Below are 21,286 nucleotides of genomic sequence, written 5' to 3'. Positions count from 1 at the left end.
CTAGCTGGCTTATTGTTTATGTTGGTTTGATGAGTTTGATTCCCAAAGTGCATTCTGGCTCAAACGGGATGCGACAATAACTTTGTCGTGCTGTTGTTCTGCCTCACAATCTTGGTTCATGTTTGTAAAACAATTCCTCTTTAGGGGCTCTTTAAGGACAAGAAGAATTACTGGCCCTTTGTTAAGACTCCTGCTAGCTCACTATTCAAGTGTGAGTTATCCCACCCTCCCCCTCACACAAGTCTGGGTTTACGCATGGGTTTAGTATATTCAGGTTAAATAAATGATCAATGATATATTAACTAAGTACCTATCTAAGATTACAAGTAAAAAAAAAAAATGCTAAACACTTAAATTAATGTAGTAGAATAATACTACAGTAAATAATGTAGTAGATTTTTTTAAAAGTCGAATCAGTTTCCATATGGCTGTAAAAGAGCGAATTTGAATAGTTTAAAGGGTTTACTTTTTTATGCAAACTGCTTTTGTTCTCAAGAGAAAGAGATTTATACTGTATAGATGGCAGACTGTCTGCGTGTGAAATGCAGAGAATGTTAAACACCCCCCTGTGTGCGTGTAGTCTTGTGCGCGCTCGTATTCGGGTGTCTGTGAGCAGTTGCCATGAACCCATGAGAGAGAGAGAGATAGAGCAGAAACAACGACACGCTTAGACTTTCTGACATGTCACTCTGTATAAGGACCGGATTTTACCGCCAAGAGATCAACAAAACGGTTTGGGATGTACAGGAAAGATACCGAGATCTCATCCAAGTGGGTACCGGCGCGTACGGAACAGTTTGGTGAGATCACTGCTTTTACGCATAGATTCCGATACAGCCTATTGTCATTTGAACACACAGTGGCTCAGTCTGAGTCACTCAGCTGAGAGACAAAACTCAGAGTAATCATAGCTTTCGTAAACATCACGTTTAGACAAAAAAAACTTTCCATTTTTGTTTCTTTTTCACAGTCATTACATTTATGATAAGATAAGATATACCTTTATTCATCCGACAATGGGGAAATTTCTCTGTTACAGCAGCAAAATATATAAAAAGAACAGGGACATAATATAATATACAGTATTTACAACACAAAATATATAAAAAAGAGTAGTGGTTACACTGAAAGACACAATGCACATAGGTAATATTGCACATTTTTCAAAATTTCTGTTATTGCACATGGTTAAAATTCTGCCAGCCTGGCTCATGAAACAAAAAAAAAGGAAGATGTTTTTAAAAGAAAGAGTTGTATCATATAAAGTTATAAGACAAATAATCCAGTAAACCTAAGCAGCAGCTTTTAAGTGAGCATTTAAAGTAAAACTTAGTAGAGATTAAATGTCTGAACGCTTTCCATGTTCACATAAGAATCATGATTGACATGCACTTTATTAGTCATTGTCTCCTTTCTCAGAAAACAAGAAGTTTCTGTGTGGAACATTATAACAGTAGATTTTACTGTGACAACCCTATGAGAAGAGGGGAAAACGTGTGAACAAGTGCAGAAAATGAATGATGTATTAATAATGTTGTGGCTTCATTGTGTGAGAATTAGAGTTTAGGGACACATTTGTAAAATTGTTAACGTGTGAAGATTAAAAAGTGGACAAAATATCATCCGCCGTCCTTTCACAGCTGTGCTATCGACAGGAAGACAGGTATACGTGTTGCTATCAAGAAACTCCATCGTCCCTTCCAGTCTCGACTGTTTGCCAAGAGAGCTTACAGAGAACTCCGACTAGTCAAACACATGAAACATGAGAATGTAAGTTATCAGCACTGGAAAATGGTTATTGATTATAAACCCCTGCCATGTTTGAATATCAATGTCAAACTTTTATCGGCTGAAACAGGTCATTGGACTGTTAGATGTCTTCACAGCTGAATTATCCCTGGACCGGTTCCATGACTTGTGAGTTTATTCTTTTCATTTAGAGAATTCACATCTCTAGTCTTGGCATTTGAGTATCACAAACACTTCTCTCATTCCCTTTCTGCTAGTTATTTAGTGATGCCATTCATGGGAACTGACCTTGGGAAGCTTATGAAGATGGAAAGATTGTCTGAAGACAGAGTGCAGTTTCTTGTGTATCAAATGCTCAGGGGGCTGAAGGTTAGAGAGACTCTCTCTCACACACACAGACACACACCTCAGATTGCATGCATTTTATTCAACTTCTACAGCTTCTACAGAACTTTTACCAATTCCTCTTGGTGTTTTCTAGATACTGACTTGTTGCCTGTCTTTCTCCACAGTATATTCATTCGGCTGGGATCATTCACAGGGTATGTGACCTCTGACATGTTAATTATATGCGTGGGGGCTGGGTGGTAGGCTGGCCACTCCATTCAACACCCACATTCATTCTCTGTCTATAGCCCTTGTGTCTTTATCTGCCATGGAATGGATCTGGAAGTCAGACGAAACATGATAAACGTGACTTTTGGGAGAAATCATTTGAGTGTGCAGTCTGGTCAGTGTAGGAAAATTGGTTCTGTTGTGATTTTGCTGCATCGCTTATGAGAACGACTGATGCAATTATCACTGGAAAATTATAACATTAAACACTCAGATGACTTGCAAGTGTTTTTTTTTTTTAACTGGCTCTTTATAAAAAAGGGCCAGTTAGGTTCCAATTTGCGAATGCAGCTCTTGCAGGACCTTTTCCAATCAGCATATTCATGAAATATGTGTTTTTCTGATTTCTGTGTCATTTCTGTTGTATTTCTGTGGGATGTGGTAGCTCAGTGGTTAAGGTGTTCGAATACTGATTGGAAGGTCACTGGTACGAATCCACGGTCCACCAAGTTGCCACTGAAGGGCCCCTGAGCAAGGCCATTAACCCTCAATTGCTCAGGTGTATAAACTGAAATAAAAAAAATGTAAGTTACTCTGGATAAGAAAAATGTAGGTCACTCTGGATAAGAGTGTCTGCTAAATGCTGTAAATGTAAAATGTTGCCATTGTTTTGTGGAACTGACATGCTCATCAATTTAGCATTCAACTTTAAACCTTTAAAAAACATTTATTTTATACATTTTTCATTTAAAAAAAAATTGTGTTGTTTTCTATATACACTTAACAGATAACAGATATTACCAAGATGATCAGAAGTAAAACACATGCAAACAGTTGTGTGTATAACAAGGTTATTTGTCTTCTTTGGTTGATCTTCAACAGGATCTAAAACCTGGGAACTTGGCTGTAAATCAGAACTGTGAGCTGAAGGTAATAATTTATTTTTTAAGTATAGAGAACATTAAAAACAGGATTTCTCACGATAGCGTAGTGTTTTATCGTGTTTGCCTCATACCTTCGGGGTCCAAAATACTCCCCGGAACCACTAGACCATTCCAGACGGTTCCAGTTTCAATATTCCTCCTGTATTTCTTGCAGATTCTGGATTTTGGTCTGGCCAGGCAGGCAGACTCACAGATGACGGGTTACGTGGTGACCAGGTGGTACAGAGCGCCTGAAGTCATCCTGAACTGGATGCACTATTCACAAACAGGTAGCACGCAAACGCTTAAACGTATTTTCTAGATCTCTTTAAGAAGTAATACAGCAGTAAGTAATAAGAAAAAAGTTGCATTTTTCCAATTACATGACCCAGGACCTGAAAAAGTATATAAAAGAAAAGAACTGTAAAGAATTTTAAAATATATATTTTTTTGCCAGAAGCAGAAGATTTAGCACAATTATTCCTCATCAAATCGATTTCCTGTTGTTGCTGTTCCTTGTCTTTTAGTTGACATCTGGTCAGTCGGGTGTATCATGGCAGAGATGCTTCTTGGAAAGCCACTCTTCAAAGGAAATGATCGTATCCTTTCTACAACATAATACACCAACTAATAAACCCTGTCCAAAAAAACAAAAAAACAAAAAAAAAACAAAAACAAAAAAAAAACATGGCTGCAGTTACAAAGTGACTTCGATTGGCAGCATTTAAATCCAAAATGGCTGACTTCCTAGCTTGACCTAGGAAACCTTTTTTTTCTGTGTGAATGCATCCTTGACCCTAAACTATAGATTTGGACCAGTTGAGAGAAATTATGAAAATCACAGGGACACCGGCACAGGATTTTATCGTGAAACTCCAGAGCCAGGATGTGAGTGGTGTGAAAATACACACAGTGAAAAAAACATAATTCACAGTGACAACATTATTGGCATTTAATTTTTATATTCTTGTGTCACTTTTTCAGGCCAAAAACTACATTAGAAGTTTGGCAAAAGTGCCAAAGAAAGACTTGCACTCAATTTTCTCCAAAGCCAGCTCAGATGGTAAGTAAAACATTTCATGAACTAAAATCTTTTTTTTTTTTTAGCTCTAGGTCCAATTAAAGTGCATGTATGTGATACCTTTGTCTTTGTTTAAGTGGTGAGTGCCATGGACAAGATGCTTGTGTTGGACCCTGACAAGCGTGTGAGTGCTTCGATGGCTCTGGAGCTTCCCATGTTTGCTGACTTTCGAGAGCCTGAAGAAGAGACAGAGGCTTTGCCCTACGACCACTCCATGGACAATGCTGACCTACCGCTCGAGCAGTGGAAACGTAAGAACGTTTCGGGAGATAAGAATGCAGAAAGCATAATAAACACGAGGAAACGGGGGATTAGAAAGATAGTGAAATGCCTATGTAAATGTGAAGTGAGCCAGAAGAGAAGTCAAAAGAATAAAAGAAGAACAGTATAGCTAGGTAGAGGAGGAGTTCGTGTTGAAATTCATCGTCTTATTCGTCTCTTCTTTACAGGTCACACTTTTACAGAGATCCTGTCCTTCCAGCCACCACTCATAGATCTCAGAGACTCCAAAGACACTTCTCTCTGACCGGACAGACACACACAGACACACACACACACACACACACACACACACACGTACGCACAGTTGAAGTGAAAAAAAATAAAAAATAAATACTGCCATTCAAATGACCTGAATGCTCGAAAACAGTGAGAATTATATTTTGTATACAGATTGTTTGTGTACTTCCTGTAGCTTTATATTTTTATTACGCAACTTAGAAAGAAGTGCAACAATTTTTGAATAAAATGTACAGGATCAGCAGCTGATGATTTTGTTCCAGTTCTGTTTCTTCATATAACTTAATCGAATAAATGTTTTCCATGTGTGAAAGCCATCTGTTTAAAACTGTATTGTTGACATATTAGTTACTTTCCGGACTCGGCTAATAAAATACATTCATTACAAAAACACAGATTCAGATACACATATATACAATATACCATATGTATATTATCCAGTTATTCAGTCATGTGTCAGCATGCATTAAAAAACTCACTCATTTTCTGCCGCATATCCGAACTACCTCGGGGAGGTCACGGGGAGCCTGTGCCTATCTCAGGCGTCATCGGGCATCAAGGCAGGATACACCCTGGACGGAGTGCCAACCCATCGCAGGGCACACACACACACTCTCATTCACTCACGCAATCACACACTACGGACAAATGCCAATCAACCTACCATGCATGTCTTTGGACTGGGGGAGGAAACCGGAGTACCCGGAGGAAACCCCCAAGGCACGGGGAGAACATGCAAACTCCACACACACAAGGCGGAGGCAGGAATCGAACCCCCAACCCTGAAGGTGTGAGGCGAACGTGCTAACCACTAAGCCACCGTGCCCCCTGCATAAAACCATGCAAATACTATTCATGAGCTTCAGCAACATCAAGACATCTGGGCACTCTGGCCTGTAGCCATGATAGCCTCAGATTCATGTTCATAGATGACAGGAGTAAAAATCCAATTCAATATTTGGTGTGATCCTTTACCTGCAAAACAGCATCAAACCTTCTAGGTAGACTTGCATACAGTATTTGAAGGACCTCAGCAGCTAGGATGATCTTGGAGAACTAACCACAGATCTTCTAGGCTTCTTCAAACCCTTCTGTCTCTTTATGTAATCACAGACTAACATGATGATGTTGAGTTCAGGGCTTTGAGGGGGCCAAACCATCACTTCCAGAATTCCTTGTTCTTCTCTATGCTGAAGTTCTTAATGACACTGGCAGTTTGGGGTCATTGTCCAGGTTGTCCTATATATACACATGCGTGTGTGTGTGTGTGTGTGTGTTTTTGTGTTTGTGTGGTGTGTGTGTAAAGGAACAAGTAAAAAAGAGGTGTATGAGGGAAAGGCCGATAAGAGTGATACTTTTTATTGTACTCTCACCCTGCCAACAGTAATATGTGAGCATGTAGGTACAGTAGAGACTGCATGAAAGATAACGATAAGGAAAGAGCAGTATAAAAGAAGTGAACACATTGCTGGTTGCTTAATATTCCTGATTAATGTGTTTGCATTATTACTCATGCATTTTGTACACAGCCTCACCTATCTCAAAATACTCCACATTTCACATATTCTAACCATGGCGCATATGGCGTATAAACTTATTCCCCTCTGTCTGCTTCTACATTTACTCCATTTTACAGGTAAGCTAATATGTAATATGAACATGCTAGTTAGATATATTACATAAACACTAGCAATGTGACCTATATAATGTTTTGTTGGCTTTTTTCTTTTTTGATAAGCTCATGGTGTGGACTTGGCAGAAAAGGACTCTTCAAACCCGCAGCTTAATGTCAACGAACCCTGTGAGTAACTACTGCGTTCAAACGGTGTTAGCTGAATTAATAGTCTAAAGAAAAAAAGGAAGTGTGATTTTCTATACAGAGGAAGATTTGACTGAAGCATTATATATTATATAATATTATACAAATACATAATATGTATTTGTTGCCCAGGTTCATGTTTTTCATGATAAGAGCACAAAGACTACACTTCATATTTTTTGTCAGTACCCAGTATTTTAGATCCATATGGATGACTTGGTCTAAGATACTGATTAAACAATACTGACTCACTATAGTAATTATAAATCAGAATAGTATAGAAGTCATATGCTGTTGTTATCAAAGCAAAGTGAATAAACCTACACTGATCATTCTGAAGTAACTCCTCAGTAAACAATTATATGAATCAGGCAACCAATTCATTTCAGTTTTATTCGTATGGTGCTTTTAACAACAGAATTTGTTTCAAAGTAGATTCATAGGAATATTCATTCATTCATTCATTCATTCATTTTCTACCACTTATCCGAACTACCTCGGGTCACAGGGAGCCTGTGCCTATCTCAGGCGTCATCGGGCATCAAGGCAGGATACACCCTGGACGGAGTGCCAACCCATCGCAGGGCACACACACACTCTCATTCACTCACACAATCACACACTACGGACAATTTTCCAGAGATGCCAATCAACCTACCATGCATGTCTTTGGACCGGTGGAGGAAACCGGAGTACCCGGAGGAAACCCCCGAGGCACGGGGAGAACATGCAAACTCCACACACACAAGGTGGAGGCGGGAATCGAACCCCCAACCCTGGAGGTGTGAGGCAAACGTGCTAACCGCTAAGCCACCGTGCCCCCTTCATAGGAATATAAAAAATTTAGTTTATCCCAAATAAGAAAGCCAGAGGCAATGGTGGCAAGATAAAACGTCCTGAGATGATCAGTTAGGTGACCTGCTAATATTAAACAACATGGACTCTACCTTATATAATGTTGTCGTAGATGTGGATACTTGTGATGTGACATAAATGAGTGAGATAATATCTATCACTGAATTTTATTTTTAACATTAGAGCACACATGCCAGAAATTTGAACGTATTACAAGGCTAAGGATTCTATTAACGTCAAAAGGACTGTAGTTAATCTGAACATAAATTTTCACACAAACGAGAGTCAATACAATAGATATAAAAACTAATGCGCTGTCTGTGCATTTACTGGACAAAAGCTGAGGAGATTCAGAGTATGAAATTATACCTGAAAAATCGTGTAATTGGGGAATTGTGTAATGCAAACATGTCAAAATGGACAGAATCTCAAAGGAACGTTTCCTACATCAATTCAATTCAATTCAATTCAAGTTTATTTGTATAGCGCTTTTTACAATGGACATTGTCTCAAAGCAGCTTTACAGAACATAAACATAGAACAGAAGATAAACATAAGGAGTAATATAAAGAATTAATATAATAAAAATTCAAGATATAGTTCACAGTATGTATGTATGTATGTATGTATGTATGTATGTATGTATGTATGTATGTATATGTATTTATCCCCAATGAGCAAGTCTGAGGTGACTCAGGCAGCAGTGGCAAGGAAAAACTCCCTTAAATTGGTAAGGAAGAAACCTTGAGTGGAACCAGACTCAAATGGGTGACACTAGATCCTCATATGGGTGACACTAGATGGTGTGATTACAAATATACAGTCAGACAAATGTTGTATTGGTGTAGGGATCACATGGAGTTCAGATCTCCTCTTAGTATCACAGAGTCCAACTGGAGTTGGTAGATCTGTAGATGTCAGGATTCTCACAGAGTCGGCCTCATCTCAGTGGTATCCATGCCATGAAGAATTGAGGCCCTACCCAGTAAAGTTCTTATTGAGTGTATAAGAAATTAAAAATTCCCATGGACACAATTTTATATTTTTCTGTCACAAGATGATTTATGAACATAGAAACACAGCATAGTAAGTAAACTCTGTCACTTTATTTTAGCTGGACCACAGAGTGTGATCATTTTTGGACCAAATGCAGTGACTGTAGGAGTCCCATGTAGCTATATCTGCTCTGCTGATTGCTCACCTAGCTGCAATTACACAATGGGTGTTGACGACCAGACTGGAGTGGGCAATGAGGTACAATTTACCTTAAGCCAGTGGGTGAAGTCCAAAAAGTTGACCTGCACGGCAACAAACACAGTCACCGGAAAATCCGCCACGACCAGGAAAACCCTGCGCATTTTGGGTATGATGTCATAATGATCAGATCAAACTGCTTAATAGAGTCACTCACTTCTCATTATGAACAGAAAAGACTGTTGGAGTTTTCAAATGCAGCTCACGTCTGTTATGTTATGCACTGATTTTTTTTTCCAGAGGGGCCAGTAAATGTCATAATCAGTGGGCCACAGACTTTGACTCTAGGGGTAGATCAGCGTTTTCTGTGCAGTGCGACCTGCATACCCTCCTGCACTTACACCTGGGTTGTTGATGGAGATCCAGTTTCTGGCTCTGGGGATGAGGTAGTAATTAAGGCACCTTTGGATGCCACCTCAGGAACCATCATCTGCAAGGCCACAAACAGTGTGTCCGGATTGTTTGTAACAGCGGTCAGAAAACTAAATGTTACAAGTAAGTGATGCCAGATTTCCAGTTAGTAAATTAATATTTTCTCTGCTTGGACATTTGTCAAATGTTCTGCTTGTCTCCAGTTTACTGATAACAACAAGTGAGACCAAATGTTTACATACACCTAAGATAATGCTGTACAAACTATTTTGACAACTGTGTACCTTTAATATTATCATTCATTTCCAGTCATACGTCAGTTAGGGCATTTACTATTTTTCCCATATGAGGCCATTTGACCTCTTGACAGAACTGACGTGACTCAGTCAGGTGGCTGTTCTCACTCACACATCTTTCTGTCAAGTTTTATTATTCTGGTTGTTTTGAGGCATTGATGCAGTATTTCTAGAGAATCCTCCTGTATCCAATAATCCATGCTGCCACAATAGGTTTCACAGTTGGCTTCAACATTTTGCCTCCAAACATAGAGCTGATCGTTAGACATTTGACAACGATTCTTCATCCCAAGATTTCTATATGTGAATACATTCACTTGTGCAGGAGCTCATAGAACTTTCTGTTGTTCAGAATTGTGGAAAATCGATAACATTTTTCTGCAGTCTTGCATGAGTTCTCTGGCTTTTAGTGACAAGTTCACTTTTAATTTGCAGTAAAGCTTTTAAAATGCATTACTCGATTTCTGGAATTTTCTGTGTAAAGATTGTGTGTGTAATATTTGGACTGGCACAGGGACTGGAAATCTGAAATAGAGAATGAGTGCTAATCAACTGATTTGAAATGATCTCACAAGTAAACAAAGCATGATCTAATTAAACTAGCAATAGAAATACATTATAACCTGAAATGTGAAAGACTTGTGAAAAACTCAGCTTGAATATCTTCAGGTGTATGTAAACCTTTGGCAACCTCAGCTGCATTCTCCGACAGAAAAACTTGGAATGGATCATAATTTTTAAGGTTTGATCATTTCATATTCAATCATGTAAGTAGATTTAAGGCCTGATGAAGTGTCTTTTTTACTGTCATAAGTTATGGTTTAAAGTCATATGAAAACACTGTAACTGTAAGTCTAAAACTATTTTACATATTACATTTTTTTAATCTACAGAAGTGTTTATATTTTTCTCAAAGTTTCTCAAATTTTATTTTTCAGAAAGTGACCGGTCCACAGCTGAAAGAGTGGAGTTTCTGCCAACATTGGTGTTTGCAAGCATTATACAGTTTAGTATGAGGGTTACATTATGAGGATCTTACTGTTTAAGATAAGAAAATCTTTACATAAAACAACTAAATCAAACTGGCCTTTAACATATTTAAAAAAAACCCCACAAATCTTAAAATGAATAGTTTCATGGAAGCCAAACAAATAAAAAGTCACTGCCAAACATGTTTAATTTATTTGTCTCTAAATTTATGGAATACGATGTAAGACGATCAAACATTTGTGACTTAACAGTGACAGACAAGCCTGTCTGGAAGACAAGCTTATACTTTTTCATAAACTGTCACTGATATAGAGTCCAGGTCTTTCTTCTCCCTCCGCAACACAGAAGTTATACTCCATATTTCTTCTTTAGCCTTTGGACTGAATCATCCTCCAGTCCAGCATGTGAAATGCACTGAAACAGCTCTTGTAATACTGGGGGGGAAATAAGGGAATAGAATTAATATCCTGCATTTATTGGGACATAACACAAATAAAATATTAACAGAAGGAAGGTGAAGATGTTGGTTAAAGGAAGGATGTGTACATTCTGCTGGTGTACATGTGCTGTGATTATGTAATATAGATTTTCCAAAGTGGAAAATCGTTATGATGGCCAAGAATTGATGAAATGCACCAATGTAATAAAGTTGTTCAATAAAGCAGTGAAATGATTGCATGTTGTGTTGTGTAAATATAATATGTACTGAAACAGATATGCTTCTGTATAAATCCCAGTGCTATAAATGGGGTTCGGTTATGACGTACATCTGTGTGGTTGCTGTTATAACAAGCTCCACTCTTTCTCCTGTGAAGGCTTTCCACTAGATGTTGCGGATTAGTGACCATTCAGCTACAAGAGCATTAGTGAGGTCAGACACTGATCTGGGGTCTGGGGTTCAGTCAGTGTTCCAGTTCATCCCAAAAGGTGTTCAGTGGGGTTGAGTCAGGGTCAGGGCTCTGTGCAGGACTCTCGAGTTCTTCCACTCCAACCTTAACACACCTTAACATGTCTTCATGGAGCTCAGAGAATTTGTGCATTGTCTTAGTTCGAGTTCAGGGAAATTATAATGATTGAGGCAACAGTTTATAGTGAGTTTCATAAATGGCTGTGATATTCTGTTGGTCATAAACCTTTAATCATATAATACGTGTGTGCCGTTACTGATCATAGCCCACCTGCTGCTAGACAAAATGCGTCTACACCATACATCAGAACGATTATATGTCCACTAATGGTCACGATATGTACTGTATCATCAGACAATTCTCAGTACTCTGTACTGTGTGTAGAACTGGTATGATAAAGTGACTAATATGAACACAGTGATTAAAATGGTGCCATGCCAGATATACACGTGCATACAACCATATCAGTGTCACTACTGTAGCCCTAAGATAATGACTCAGTATGCAGGTTGACTTCTGATTGAACACATGTGGAAATTGGATTCTTGGCTTTCTGTCAAAAATGCTTCATGGCTAAGATGAGATGAAAGCTGCTAGCTGCCAATAATGCATTAAAATCCACTAAAAATGTGCATGTAGACTTAATGGGCACACAAAATATACACAACTGCAATACTATTTATTTAAAAGATAAGAACTCATTTGTGCATGTTCATGAGAGTGATTTATCAGGAGAAGAGCAGGGTCCTTGTAGGTCTGGTGTCCAATCTTCAAAGATCATCTGAAATCTTCAAATTTTAATTTTTGCATTCAAGATTTTCATCCATTTAAACCATGTAACCAGCAAGTAATACTAAGTGATACACTTTCTATTAGGTGAAATTAATTTCAGATTGGTTATGTGATGAACAATTCATGTTTGCTCATTTCTTTTTTGGGATTGTTGTGGCAATATAAGCTTTTTATTCTGCTTTGTTTTCAATGCGTACTTTTTTTTTGCTTTGTTTTGTGGAAAAGTACTTAAATTGGTGACTTTACGTTACTACTTTTCATGATAGCCGTATTCAATGTTCCATGTACTTGAACAGAAGAGTACTTGAGGCATCTTGACCCAGTTCGGCAGAAAATCTACAGGAATATTGTGTAGTTTGGTTGACTTTTTGTTTATTCCTGTGATCGCCGAATCCTTTGTTACTACCAGTGTTGGGCAGTAACGCGTTACTGTAACGCAGTTACTTTTGACAGTAACTAACACTGTAACGCATTACAGTTTAAATAAAGTAACTCTGTTACCGTTACTATACGGTGCGTTTATCCGTTACTTTTATAAATGAATTAATTTTGGCTGAAGTGTAGCCTACAGACTAATCTGTTTACAGCAGTGACACATTGTAGGATTGGTGGATGCCAACCTGTAAACACGACGACGCCGCACTGTGGGCGTGTTTCCGTTTATTCAAGTATGTGTGGCAGTAATGACGAGTCAAGGCGAGAGCAAGACGAGTTTCTCAAAGCTCATTATTTCTTTAAAAAAGTTACTAAAAAGTTACAGTAATGCGTTACTTTTTGGTGTAAGTAATCAACAAAGTAATTGAGTTACTTTTTGAATGAAGTAACTAGTAACTGTAACTAGTTACTATTTCTTAGTAACTAGCACAACACTGGTTACTACTAATCCATAATATTACTGATAGACTCCATCCAAAGGTAAGCTGTAAATAAAACCATAAATAAAGAGAACGCACCTTGCTTTTCAGCTGATGACATAAACATGACTGCCATGTCAAACCTTCTCACAATTGACAAGCTTTTCAGGATGGCCAAAATGACTGATGGATCCTCATTTCTAAAAAAAAACAACAAATTAGAGACAAGAAAGTCTTAGAGGACGGTATGTAGTAGATATTTAGTGATGAGAAAGTATTATTATAAAGGGGTGATAACTATATATATAATACACAGTTAAAAGAAAATAGCATGCACAAGAACATAGATCATACAGATTTCAACAAAATTAGAATTTGTTGTATGCTGTACATGAATGGATGATTTGAACTTGGCTTACTTGGTGTAAAAACACTGAAGCACTTTCAGAATCTTACTAAGTACATCAGGCTCCAGAGAGTTTTGGAAAATAGTTGAAAAAGCGTCAGGCTGAATTTGCTAAAATAAAATAAGACCATCGTAACTGACACAATGAGACAAAAACATACTGTATGTACATAACATTGCATTAGATTTATACAATAAAAAAAAAAAGAATCAACACCTACCTTTAAATACTGGTAGGTACGTTCAGGGCAATTACCGATCTTTCTTAGATCTGCTTCAAGCTGGAAGCTGTTTGTGGGAGCTGGAGGAATAACTTCGAGCTGGACTGAAGATGATAACGATAAGGTTTGGTCTGTTTTACTGGGAAGATTTTCCTTTTTGTGCAGTACATTTTGTTTTGCAAAGGAAACTCCATGTTGTGCTCTGAAATATAGCAATAAAAACAAGTTCAATAATAATGATAAGAAGAAGAAGAAGAAGAAGAAGAAGAAGAAGATTGCTGTTGAATATGTTTTGCTTGTATGATTTGGCATCACTTGTATAATGTAAATATTAACATTAATGCTAATAATCCAAACCATATGCAATTGCCTATGAACGTGTATAATTAGTTAAACCGAAGCCAGCCAAGAATGTGAATATAAAATCTTTTCATCTGTTTGATCTGCCGGACAAGATAACTGGTAATTTCCAGCTCGTCATGTCTGGAGAGATGCTCGGCATTTTGAACACTCAGCAGAAATAAATCAGCGAGTACACAGACTCTGAAGATATTGATCTTGACAATACAAAGCCTATTGTGTTTTCACATTGATAAAAACCTTTAGAGAAAGTCTACTGGTAATAGCTGTGTGGTGTGGACTTACAAGGCAGGTGGTTCTGACGGAGGCTGTGAAAGCTCCTCTATCTTCTGGATCTTAGCACAAGGGACAGATGAGCATGGAGAGGCCTCACATTTCATTTCTTCCTCTGAAGACAAAGCTGATGCACTGGATAGTGGCCCAGAATTTGAAGAGCTTGCCTTGGCTGTGACTCCCTGAGTTTCAGCTATAGACGTAAGCTTTCCACCGACTTCCTCGATCTCTATTCTTTTCAGTGGTTTCTGTAGCAGAAAAGCAAGATAAGATTTACACTTCAGATCATGCTGTTATAGACTGTCTGTATCCTCCGGAAAGTATGAAACTGTACTGATTAACTGAAACTGATTCAGTGTAGCTATAAATAAAGCCTTGAATATGAGAAGATGGCTTCAAGGATCTCTATGATTTTTCTTTCTTTACCTACAAAAGCCGTTAAATTGAGATTATTGGAGATGTACCTTGGATCTGAGGTGTTCTGGTTTGTCGATTGGCTGAACTGTTCTTCTTTGTGTGCCATCTGCTTGTTGCAGCCCAGTAGGCATCATCTCCTGAATAATATACAAACAATTTATTACACATTTACCTAGTTGGAAGAAATAAGCTTCTAACAGCACTTGCAAAATCCCCTAATTAATAACTTTAATGTCCTTAAAAACACAAGGAAGGATTTCATCACAATTTTTCTGAATGCTAGTACAGTACTGACATTATTCTGGCATTATTCCTGTTCTTATTAGTATTGTGATTACCATATTGAGTTTTTTGAGTTCGTTCATAGCTTGTTTGTTTCCTGGTTCGAGCTCCAGGAGCCGCTCAAAATCTACACAGAAAAATGAATGACAATACAATTAACACCATAATGAGAGAGATACTCTGCTGTTTAAACGTGCATCGCCGTGCAGTGTGACGTAACAGTATACAAAGACAATTTGAGCGCTGTCACATTTGTTGCAACATTTGGAAGAAGGTCCACATACGGTTGTGAAGTTATAGAAACATTTCAAAGTGCTGGGTGAAGATCATGTTCATTTTGATTCCTTTTATTGATAAAAAATAAAGGCAAAATTACCCATCATTAGCACGTACATAGTACTGACCTAAAATATTATATATAAACTGTGTTCTATAAAAACAGGTCACTGAGACACAAAGAGAGTCAAACTGACCAAATATAGTTCTGCCAAAAAGAAAAGGGAAGAAAAACATTGATACCAGATATCTGGTACAGATCATCAGTTAGGTTTTTCTTTTGGAGATGCTACTCAATGCCTAATATACAGAATTATTGATGAATAACATTAAACAGAATAGTTATCTACCTGCTTTGGCTTCAGAAAGTCTTTCCAAGGCCACTCGTGCTGTGCCGCGTCGAGCAAAAGCTTTTGAGTAGGTGCTGTCAAGAGCAATTGCCTTGGTGCAGTCTTCTTCTGCCTCATCAAACCTGCCCAACATGTGGGCACACACACACACACACACACACACACACACACACACACACACACACACACACACACACACACACACACACACACGCACACACACACACGCACACACACACGCACACACGCTTTCGTTGTGAGTTTTTCCTTTGCACATTTGTGGCCAAATTATACTATTATGCAATTATTGTAATAGTCAAAGAAATCAAAGAGCACCTCTCAAGTTTGAGGTATGCCATGGCTCTGTTAGCAGCGAGAAGAACATTTGTGGCATCAGCCTCCATGCCTTTAGTGTAGCATTCCACAGCTGCCTCATATTTGCCCTCTTTAAAGTAAGCATTACCCTAGAAGAACATGAGAGAGCAAAACGACTTTTCAAAGACCACTGCGTTTGATAACCAAGTGTAGACAATATGCAAAAATTTCCTTATAATGGTGTTGAAACAAAAAAAATAAAACACAGAAGATGATGATGATGATGATGATCATATGTTCACCCTGTCTTTTTGAACCACTGCCTCTTGTTTTCTCTGTTGTTCCTCCTCCAGCTGACTTGGTTTTACATCCTTGGTAAGTTTCACCTCAGCCATCGTCTTCTCTATCTGCCCACCTTCTTGCTTTTGGGAACCTAAAACCTGGGAGATGGAAAATAATAAAGAATCTTAAGCCTTATCCTTTACCACCAAAAATACAGGAAGGCAAGAACCAACCTGGTTCAGTTTCTTTATCTCGTTCTGGGCATCAAGGTTTTCTGGATCCAACTTCAAAACTGTTTCATAATCTGATAAATAAATGTTACAATCAATCACCATTATTTGATTACAATAAACAACTTCATTTAACTCAAAAAATAATACGCAAGTGTGACATTCAAGACGCAGAACAAGAACAAGAGCACTTCTCTGTGCAGATGATTTCAGTTACACTCCCTCACCTTCCAGAGCACCTTCATGGTTTTTAAGAGCAAAGCGAGCAGCTCCTCTCCGGCTATAAGCTTTAACATACTTGCCGTCCAATGCGATGGCCAGGTTACAGTCCGCCTCTGAGACGGCATACCTACAACATACAATGACTCAAATGAAGACTAATACAATTCTTAAAACCAAAAGTTTATTAATAGTAATAATTTACATAAGAGATTTGTGGCTTGTTTGAACGTCTCACATTAGTGTTGTTTTTGCTCAGCTACACATATAAGTATATCCTTCTAAATCTATACATATCACAAATTTACCTAAACATTTAAATGATCTCTATCGTATCATATCCTGGGATAATCATATAAAGTTTATAGGCATCTCAAACAGCTATCTATGCTGTATATGTATGACTGTGTTACTCCAGGGTCTGATACACTGGCATGTGACAAGACTGGCAATCGGCCTTGTCCTTCACTCAGACAGAAAAAAAAACATATACCCAGGTGTTATTAGTAAAAATGCACCTCTTTTAAAAAAGCGATGAAACTACACAATATAAACACAACTAGTGTTTGTTGTCCTACACAACTCTACAAGCTAATTAAGTACAATGACACATAACAGCGGTTATTAATTCCAGACCAAAGGACACAGTTCACAAAGTTATTCCTAATGTTGAGAGGCCTGAGGAATAAACCCAAAACCATTATGAGCTGTACAGGGCCTCGGGACTGGACTATATTCTGATAAACAATAGAAACTGTATAAAAATAGCATCCTTACTTTTTAAGTCTGAAGAAGCAGGCTGCTCGGTTTGTGGGCAGGACGGGGTTGTATGGGTCTGCACTCATGCCTTTGGTATAGCACTCAATGGCATCATCATACTTTCCATCTTTGAAAAACTTGTTGCCCTGAGAAAACAAATCCTTGTAAAAAGTGACTAATAATAAAAATAGTGCTGTGCATGCACAAGGTTCGCTGAAAATGTCTTAACTTTTGAGATGCACAAGCAAGTCCATAAGAACAACTAGAGTTCTATATTTAACATTACAGTCTTTTGGGTTCTGCTGAGATCTGTGTATAAATCTGGAAATATTCAGGAGGCTTTGAAATAAAGTGAACAATGATCCAAGCTCACACAACACCATTACCTTCTCCTTTTCCTTCATGGCTAGGTCTCTGTCCACTTGCACTTCCTCAGAGTCTGAGTCATTAGATTCACCTGGGCTGACTTCCTTGTCCACTGCCTCAAGGGCCTTCTCCTGTAAATATACAATTCTGATTTATAAAATCAAACAGTAACAAAATCTGTAATTATAAGCCAAAAGAGTACAGAGGAGAAATGTATTACCACATCGAATTTGTCCCAGGATTTGTAGTCATACGATTTAAACCTTTGTACTGGCTTCTCCTCCCCTTGTCCATTCTCAGCAGGGACTTTACTTCTGACCTTGCGCTTCTTCTTGTAATCCTTGTTTCTTACAGGTGGGAGTGCTTTCTGTGGTGTGAAGAAAACGTTCAGAAAGCCATGTCAGGCTTGTGTGGGAATTGGAATATCGGACCGTTTTTACCTCAAAATGTAATTACAAAAATTGCAGTGTTTACAAGGCCAACAAGTGTCTTTTATTTATTTATTTAACTGAGATTAAATTTCTTTTTTATGTGAAGTTGACGTTACATACCGGAGGATCTGCCAGGTTTCCAGCACGAAGCTGTTCATCTTTTTCCTTTATGTCCTCTTCCCAGCTATCAAGCTCTTTAATAAAGTTTTGAAGATCCTCTGCATTTTGTCGCATCTGCATTTGCAGCTCCAAGGCTTTGTTGCCAGACATGATGAGTTTTTTGGGTCAGTCTGAAACAGAACAAAGTAGAAGTTTTTGTGGTAGACGAATGTTAACACAACCAATTAGTTTTCATAAACAAATGAACCATGAAGATCATATAAATGAGATATGAGGGCCGCAGGAAACTGTCAAGCTCCAGGCAAACAAAGAAACAGAGATCTAAATGGATATAGATAGACAATTGCATTTAGCAATTAAAAACAGTATTTTTCCACGAAATCTGTCACTGCTCATGGTTTTAGCCTTTAGAAGCACACTATGGGTCTGACACTTTCAGTAGGATTTGTCTTGGTCATACACGCAAAACTGAAAAAAGTCTCAGCTGTAAAAATCTCAACAAAACATTTGTTTGCAATTGTCCCATTTCTAATGGAAACATGAGCAGATGCTGGAATCTTCCGGTCAACTATGCAAATGATTTTAGACTACATCTCCCATTTCTAAAAGTGAAAGCTCATTTAAAAATTGGTTCCTATTAAATTCTTGACACAACAAGCTTTTGCTGTTAGAACATTTGCATGACTGACTTGAATTATCTCATATTACAAAACCATAATGCAGGATCATCTTAGTTCTACTAATTACTTCCCTATTGTTTTATAATGTTTGTTTTATAAAGCTCCTATTTTTCAAATAATTAAATATTTTCATTTCATACAAGTTTGTATTTATTATTATTATTATTAAAGCAACTTCACTATTGCTACAAAACAGGACAGGAACAGACTGCAACGCACAGTTAAAACAGCAGAATAAATAATTGGTGCCCCCCTGCCCGCTCCACAAGACTTGTAACATATAAGAACCAGAAACCGGGCAGGAAAAATCACTACTGCCCCGTCGCACCCTGGACACAACCTCTTGACGCTCCTCCCTTCTGGCAGGCGCTACAGAGCTTTGTTTACCAAAACTGCCAGACAGGAACAGTTTCTTTCCCCAGGCCCTTTATCACCCTGATTAACAACTCACCATAATTATATCTATAAGTACTGCATTATCAGGACTGTCAGTCATCACATCATCCGTATACGTTACACACACTACTGCTGCTGTATATTGTACAAAAGCAAAATATTGCACAATACTGTTATTTGCACTACCATGCAATTCTCACACTTTATGTACATAACTGATCTGTCATATATTCTGTATTCATATTTAATACCCCTACTGTCTATATTGTCTCACATTGTCTGTATTGTCTTGTATAGTCCAAGCTAAACGCATAGTATAGTGTTATTTATGTCTGTACTTTTGAGAGTCACAAACAGCTAGAACCAAATTCCTTGTGTGTGTCAACACACTTGGCCAATAAACCTGAATTCTGATTCTAGTATTACTGCACACGCAATATTGTCTGAACATACAGTATTTACACCGATCGGTGCTGTTTCTGTTTATTGTATTTTGTATATTGTCTTTATTGTATTGTCTTTTTGTCTTGTTTGTCTTTTGTCTTGTCTGTCTTGTCCTGCACTGTTTACACCAGGTTGCACAGATGCACTTTATGTATCTAGGACTAACTTACTAAGTCCTTATAGCTGTCTTTGTTTTATGTAGCATGATCCTGGAGACACGTTGTCTCATTTCACTGTGTACTGTGACAGCTATATATGGCTGAAATGACAATAAAAATTTCTTGACTTGACACACACACACACACACTTACTTGTACAGAATGACTTTGTATGCTGTAACATTACAATTTCCCTTCACTATGGCTCAAACGTTTTCAACTACAAAGGAGGAAGAAATCTGAACTGAATAAATCTGACATGTTAGACAAACAAACACGGATGTGACGTCAGTTGTCCACAAACCTCTGACCATATAGTACATATAAATATCTGACCAATAACTACAAATGATTTAATGTGCTGGAGTCTCCAGCACATTAATATCAACAATTTTTACACTGTAGGTTGCGTTTAAAGACTCGACACCAGGGCAAAAGCCTAAAACAATGAAACAAATAATCATAACAATGAAAGTGTCATAAAATAAACGGAAATAAATCGTATATTATTTATTCTTTATGAAGCACGCGCATCTCGAGCTAGCAGTGCTAATCATTTAGCATTTATAACAGTATACCGAATAATACATCCAGTAATACAGCACAAGAGAAACAAATATAAAATCTAAATGATATTAACATACCTCTGAATTATCAAAATAAAACAAAAACACAACTAAGTTAGAACTCAGTGCTCAGTTGATTTCTTTCTGTTTGTCTGCGGCGCCATGACAGCCAAGTCCCAGCATGCTTTGCGCTTGAACTTTTTCTCGAAACAGCTATTCGAAACATCTGATTCTTCTGGATAAAAACACCGTTTGTTGTGCGTGTTATCATTTTTAGTGCCTCGTCGCTAAACATCCAACGTAGATGTGAGCCCAAGAGTAAAGACTTTTCAAACGACACGCAAATTAGTTAATAGTTACCGGACTGATTCAAACGAGTCGACACTGATTCATCGATTCCAGGTATTCAGTTGCTCACCCAAAGCACGTCCATGGCAGTATTACGTATAAAACGGAGTTAAATAGCTATGAAGAAATATACATAATTTAACCCGAGAGCTGCTGATTGATGAAACGGAACCAGCGATAAATAAACCGTAGTCAAAAGCTTTTTCCTAACTGTTTTGAAGAAGAATCGATAAGTGCACGGTAGCGGCATCTGGTGGTCAGAACGTTGAACTGCACATAGTAATCTTGTAGCTTGTGGTTAGTCAATAACTATTTTACTTTTACATTATTCAAATATTTTTAAGGCATATCTAAGAAAAGAATATTTACCATATTATACATGTATTGTCTTTATTTATTTATTTATTATTGTACATACAT

General features: G+C 37.8%; 3 protein-coding genes across 4 annotated transcripts; 2 read left to right on the top strand and 1 right to left on the bottom strand.

The window, feature by feature from the left end:
* Nucleotides 1-582: 582 nt before the first annotated feature.
* mapk12b (mitogen-activated protein kinase 12b) lies at nucleotides 583-5,035 on the top strand. The gene is made up of 12 exons (XM_060889080.1): nucleotides 583-800; nucleotides 1,641-1,770; nucleotides 1,859-1,917; nucleotides 2,007-2,118; nucleotides 2,262-2,291; nucleotides 3,187-3,234; nucleotides 3,403-3,517; nucleotides 3,755-3,826; nucleotides 4,036-4,115; nucleotides 4,212-4,290; nucleotides 4,386-4,559; nucleotides 4,758-5,035. The coding sequence occupies exons 1-12, from the start codon at nucleotides 682-684 to the stop codon at nucleotides 4,832-4,834; spliced, it is 1,095 nt and encodes a 364-aa protein (XP_060745063.1). The 5' UTR covers nucleotides 583-681; the 3' UTR covers nucleotides 4,835-5,035.
* A 1,273-nt stretch (nucleotides 5,036-6,308) lies between these two features.
* LOC132858679 (uncharacterized) lies at nucleotides 6,309-11,091 on the top strand. Of its 2 annotated transcripts, XM_060889082.1 has the most exons (6): nucleotides 6,309-6,463; nucleotides 6,566-6,628; nucleotides 8,616-8,864; nucleotides 8,996-9,250; nucleotides 10,093-10,165; nucleotides 10,362-11,091. In XM_060889082.1, exons 1-5 carry the CDS (start codon nucleotides 6,340-6,342, stop codon nucleotides 10,155-10,157), a joined length of 756 nt encoding a protein of 251 aa, XP_060745065.1. In that variant the 5' UTR covers nucleotides 6,309-6,339; the 3' UTR covers nucleotides 10,158-10,165; nucleotides 10,362-11,091. The 2 variants fall into 2 exon arrangements, with proteins under 2 accessions (XP_060745065.1, XP_060745064.1); XM_060889081.1 differs by lacking the exon at nucleotides 10,093-10,165.
* rpap3 (RNA polymerase II associated protein 3) lies at nucleotides 10,583-20,841 on the bottom strand. The gene is made up of 17 exons (XM_060889079.1): nucleotides 20,597-20,841; nucleotides 18,275-18,444; nucleotides 17,944-18,090; nucleotides 17,744-17,854; nucleotides 17,376-17,503; nucleotides 16,607-16,728; nucleotides 16,383-16,453; nucleotides 16,170-16,307; nucleotides 15,889-16,016; nucleotides 15,553-15,674; nucleotides 14,983-15,053; nucleotides 14,692-14,781; nucleotides 14,240-14,475; nucleotides 13,595-13,796; nucleotides 13,387-13,484; nucleotides 13,067-13,167; nucleotides 10,583-10,847 (listed from the first exon to the last, which is right to left on the bottom strand). The coding sequence occupies exons 2-17, from the start codon at nucleotides 18,422-18,424 to the stop codon at nucleotides 10,762-10,764; spliced, it is 2,001 nt and encodes a 666-aa protein (XP_060745062.1). The 5' UTR covers nucleotides 18,425-18,444; nucleotides 20,597-20,841; the 3' UTR covers nucleotides 10,583-10,761.
* Nucleotides 20,842-21,286: the final 445 nt, after the last annotated feature.

Source organism: Tachysurus vachellii, chromosome 16 (assembly GCF_030014155.1).
Source record: "Tachysurus vachellii isolate PV-2020 chromosome 16, HZAU_Pvac_v1, whole genome shotgun sequence".
NCBI classification, from domain to species: domain Eukaryota; kingdom Metazoa; phylum Chordata; class Actinopteri; order Siluriformes; family Bagridae; genus Tachysurus; species Tachysurus vachellii.
This window is presented reverse-complemented; position numbering and strand designations above follow the sequence as displayed.

What these genes read in the sequence shown, in the direction of transcription:
- mapk12b (XM_060889080.1), top strand. Translation starts at nt 682, where the DNA reads ATGTCACTCTGTATAAGGACCGGATTTTACCGCCAAGAGATCAACAAA. An exon ending in GGCGCGTACGGAACAGTTTG is followed by an intron (nt 801 to 1,640) that starts GTGAGATCACTG and finishes GTCCTTTCACAG; the next exon opens with CTGTGCTATCGACAGGAAGA. An exon ending in CTCCAAAGCCAGCTCAGATG is followed by an intron (nt 4,291 to 4,385) that starts GTAAGTAAAACA and finishes TCTTTGTTTAAG; the next exon opens with TGGTGAGTGCCATGGACAAG.
- LOC132858679 (XM_060889081.1), top strand. Translation starts at nt 6,340, where the DNA reads ATGCATTTTGTACACAGCCTCACCTATCTCAAAATACTCCACATTTCA. An exon ending in GAAAACCCTGCGCATTTTGG is followed by an intron (nt 8,865 to 8,995) that starts GTATGATGTCAT and finishes TTTTTTTTCCAG; the next exon opens with AGGGGCCAGTAAATGTCATA. An exon ending in CAGAAAACTAAATGTTACAA is followed by an intron (nt 9,251 to 10,361) that starts GTAAGTGATGCC and finishes TTTATTTTTCAG; the next exon opens with AAAGTGACCGGTCCACAGCT.
- rpap3 (XM_060889079.1), bottom strand. Translation starts at nt 18,424, where the DNA reads ATGTCTGGCAACAAAGCCTTGGAGCTGCAAATGCAGATGCGACAAAAT. An exon ending in CCATGAAGGTGCTCTGGAAG is followed by an intron (nt 16,454 to 16,606) that starts GTGAGGGAGTGT and finishes TTTATTTATCAG; the next exon opens with ATTATGAAACAGTTTTGAAG. An exon ending in CCGTCAGAACCACCTGCCTT is followed by an intron (nt 13,797 to 14,239) that starts GTAAGTCCACAC and finishes GCTATATTTCAG; the next exon opens with AGCACAACATGGAGTTTCCT.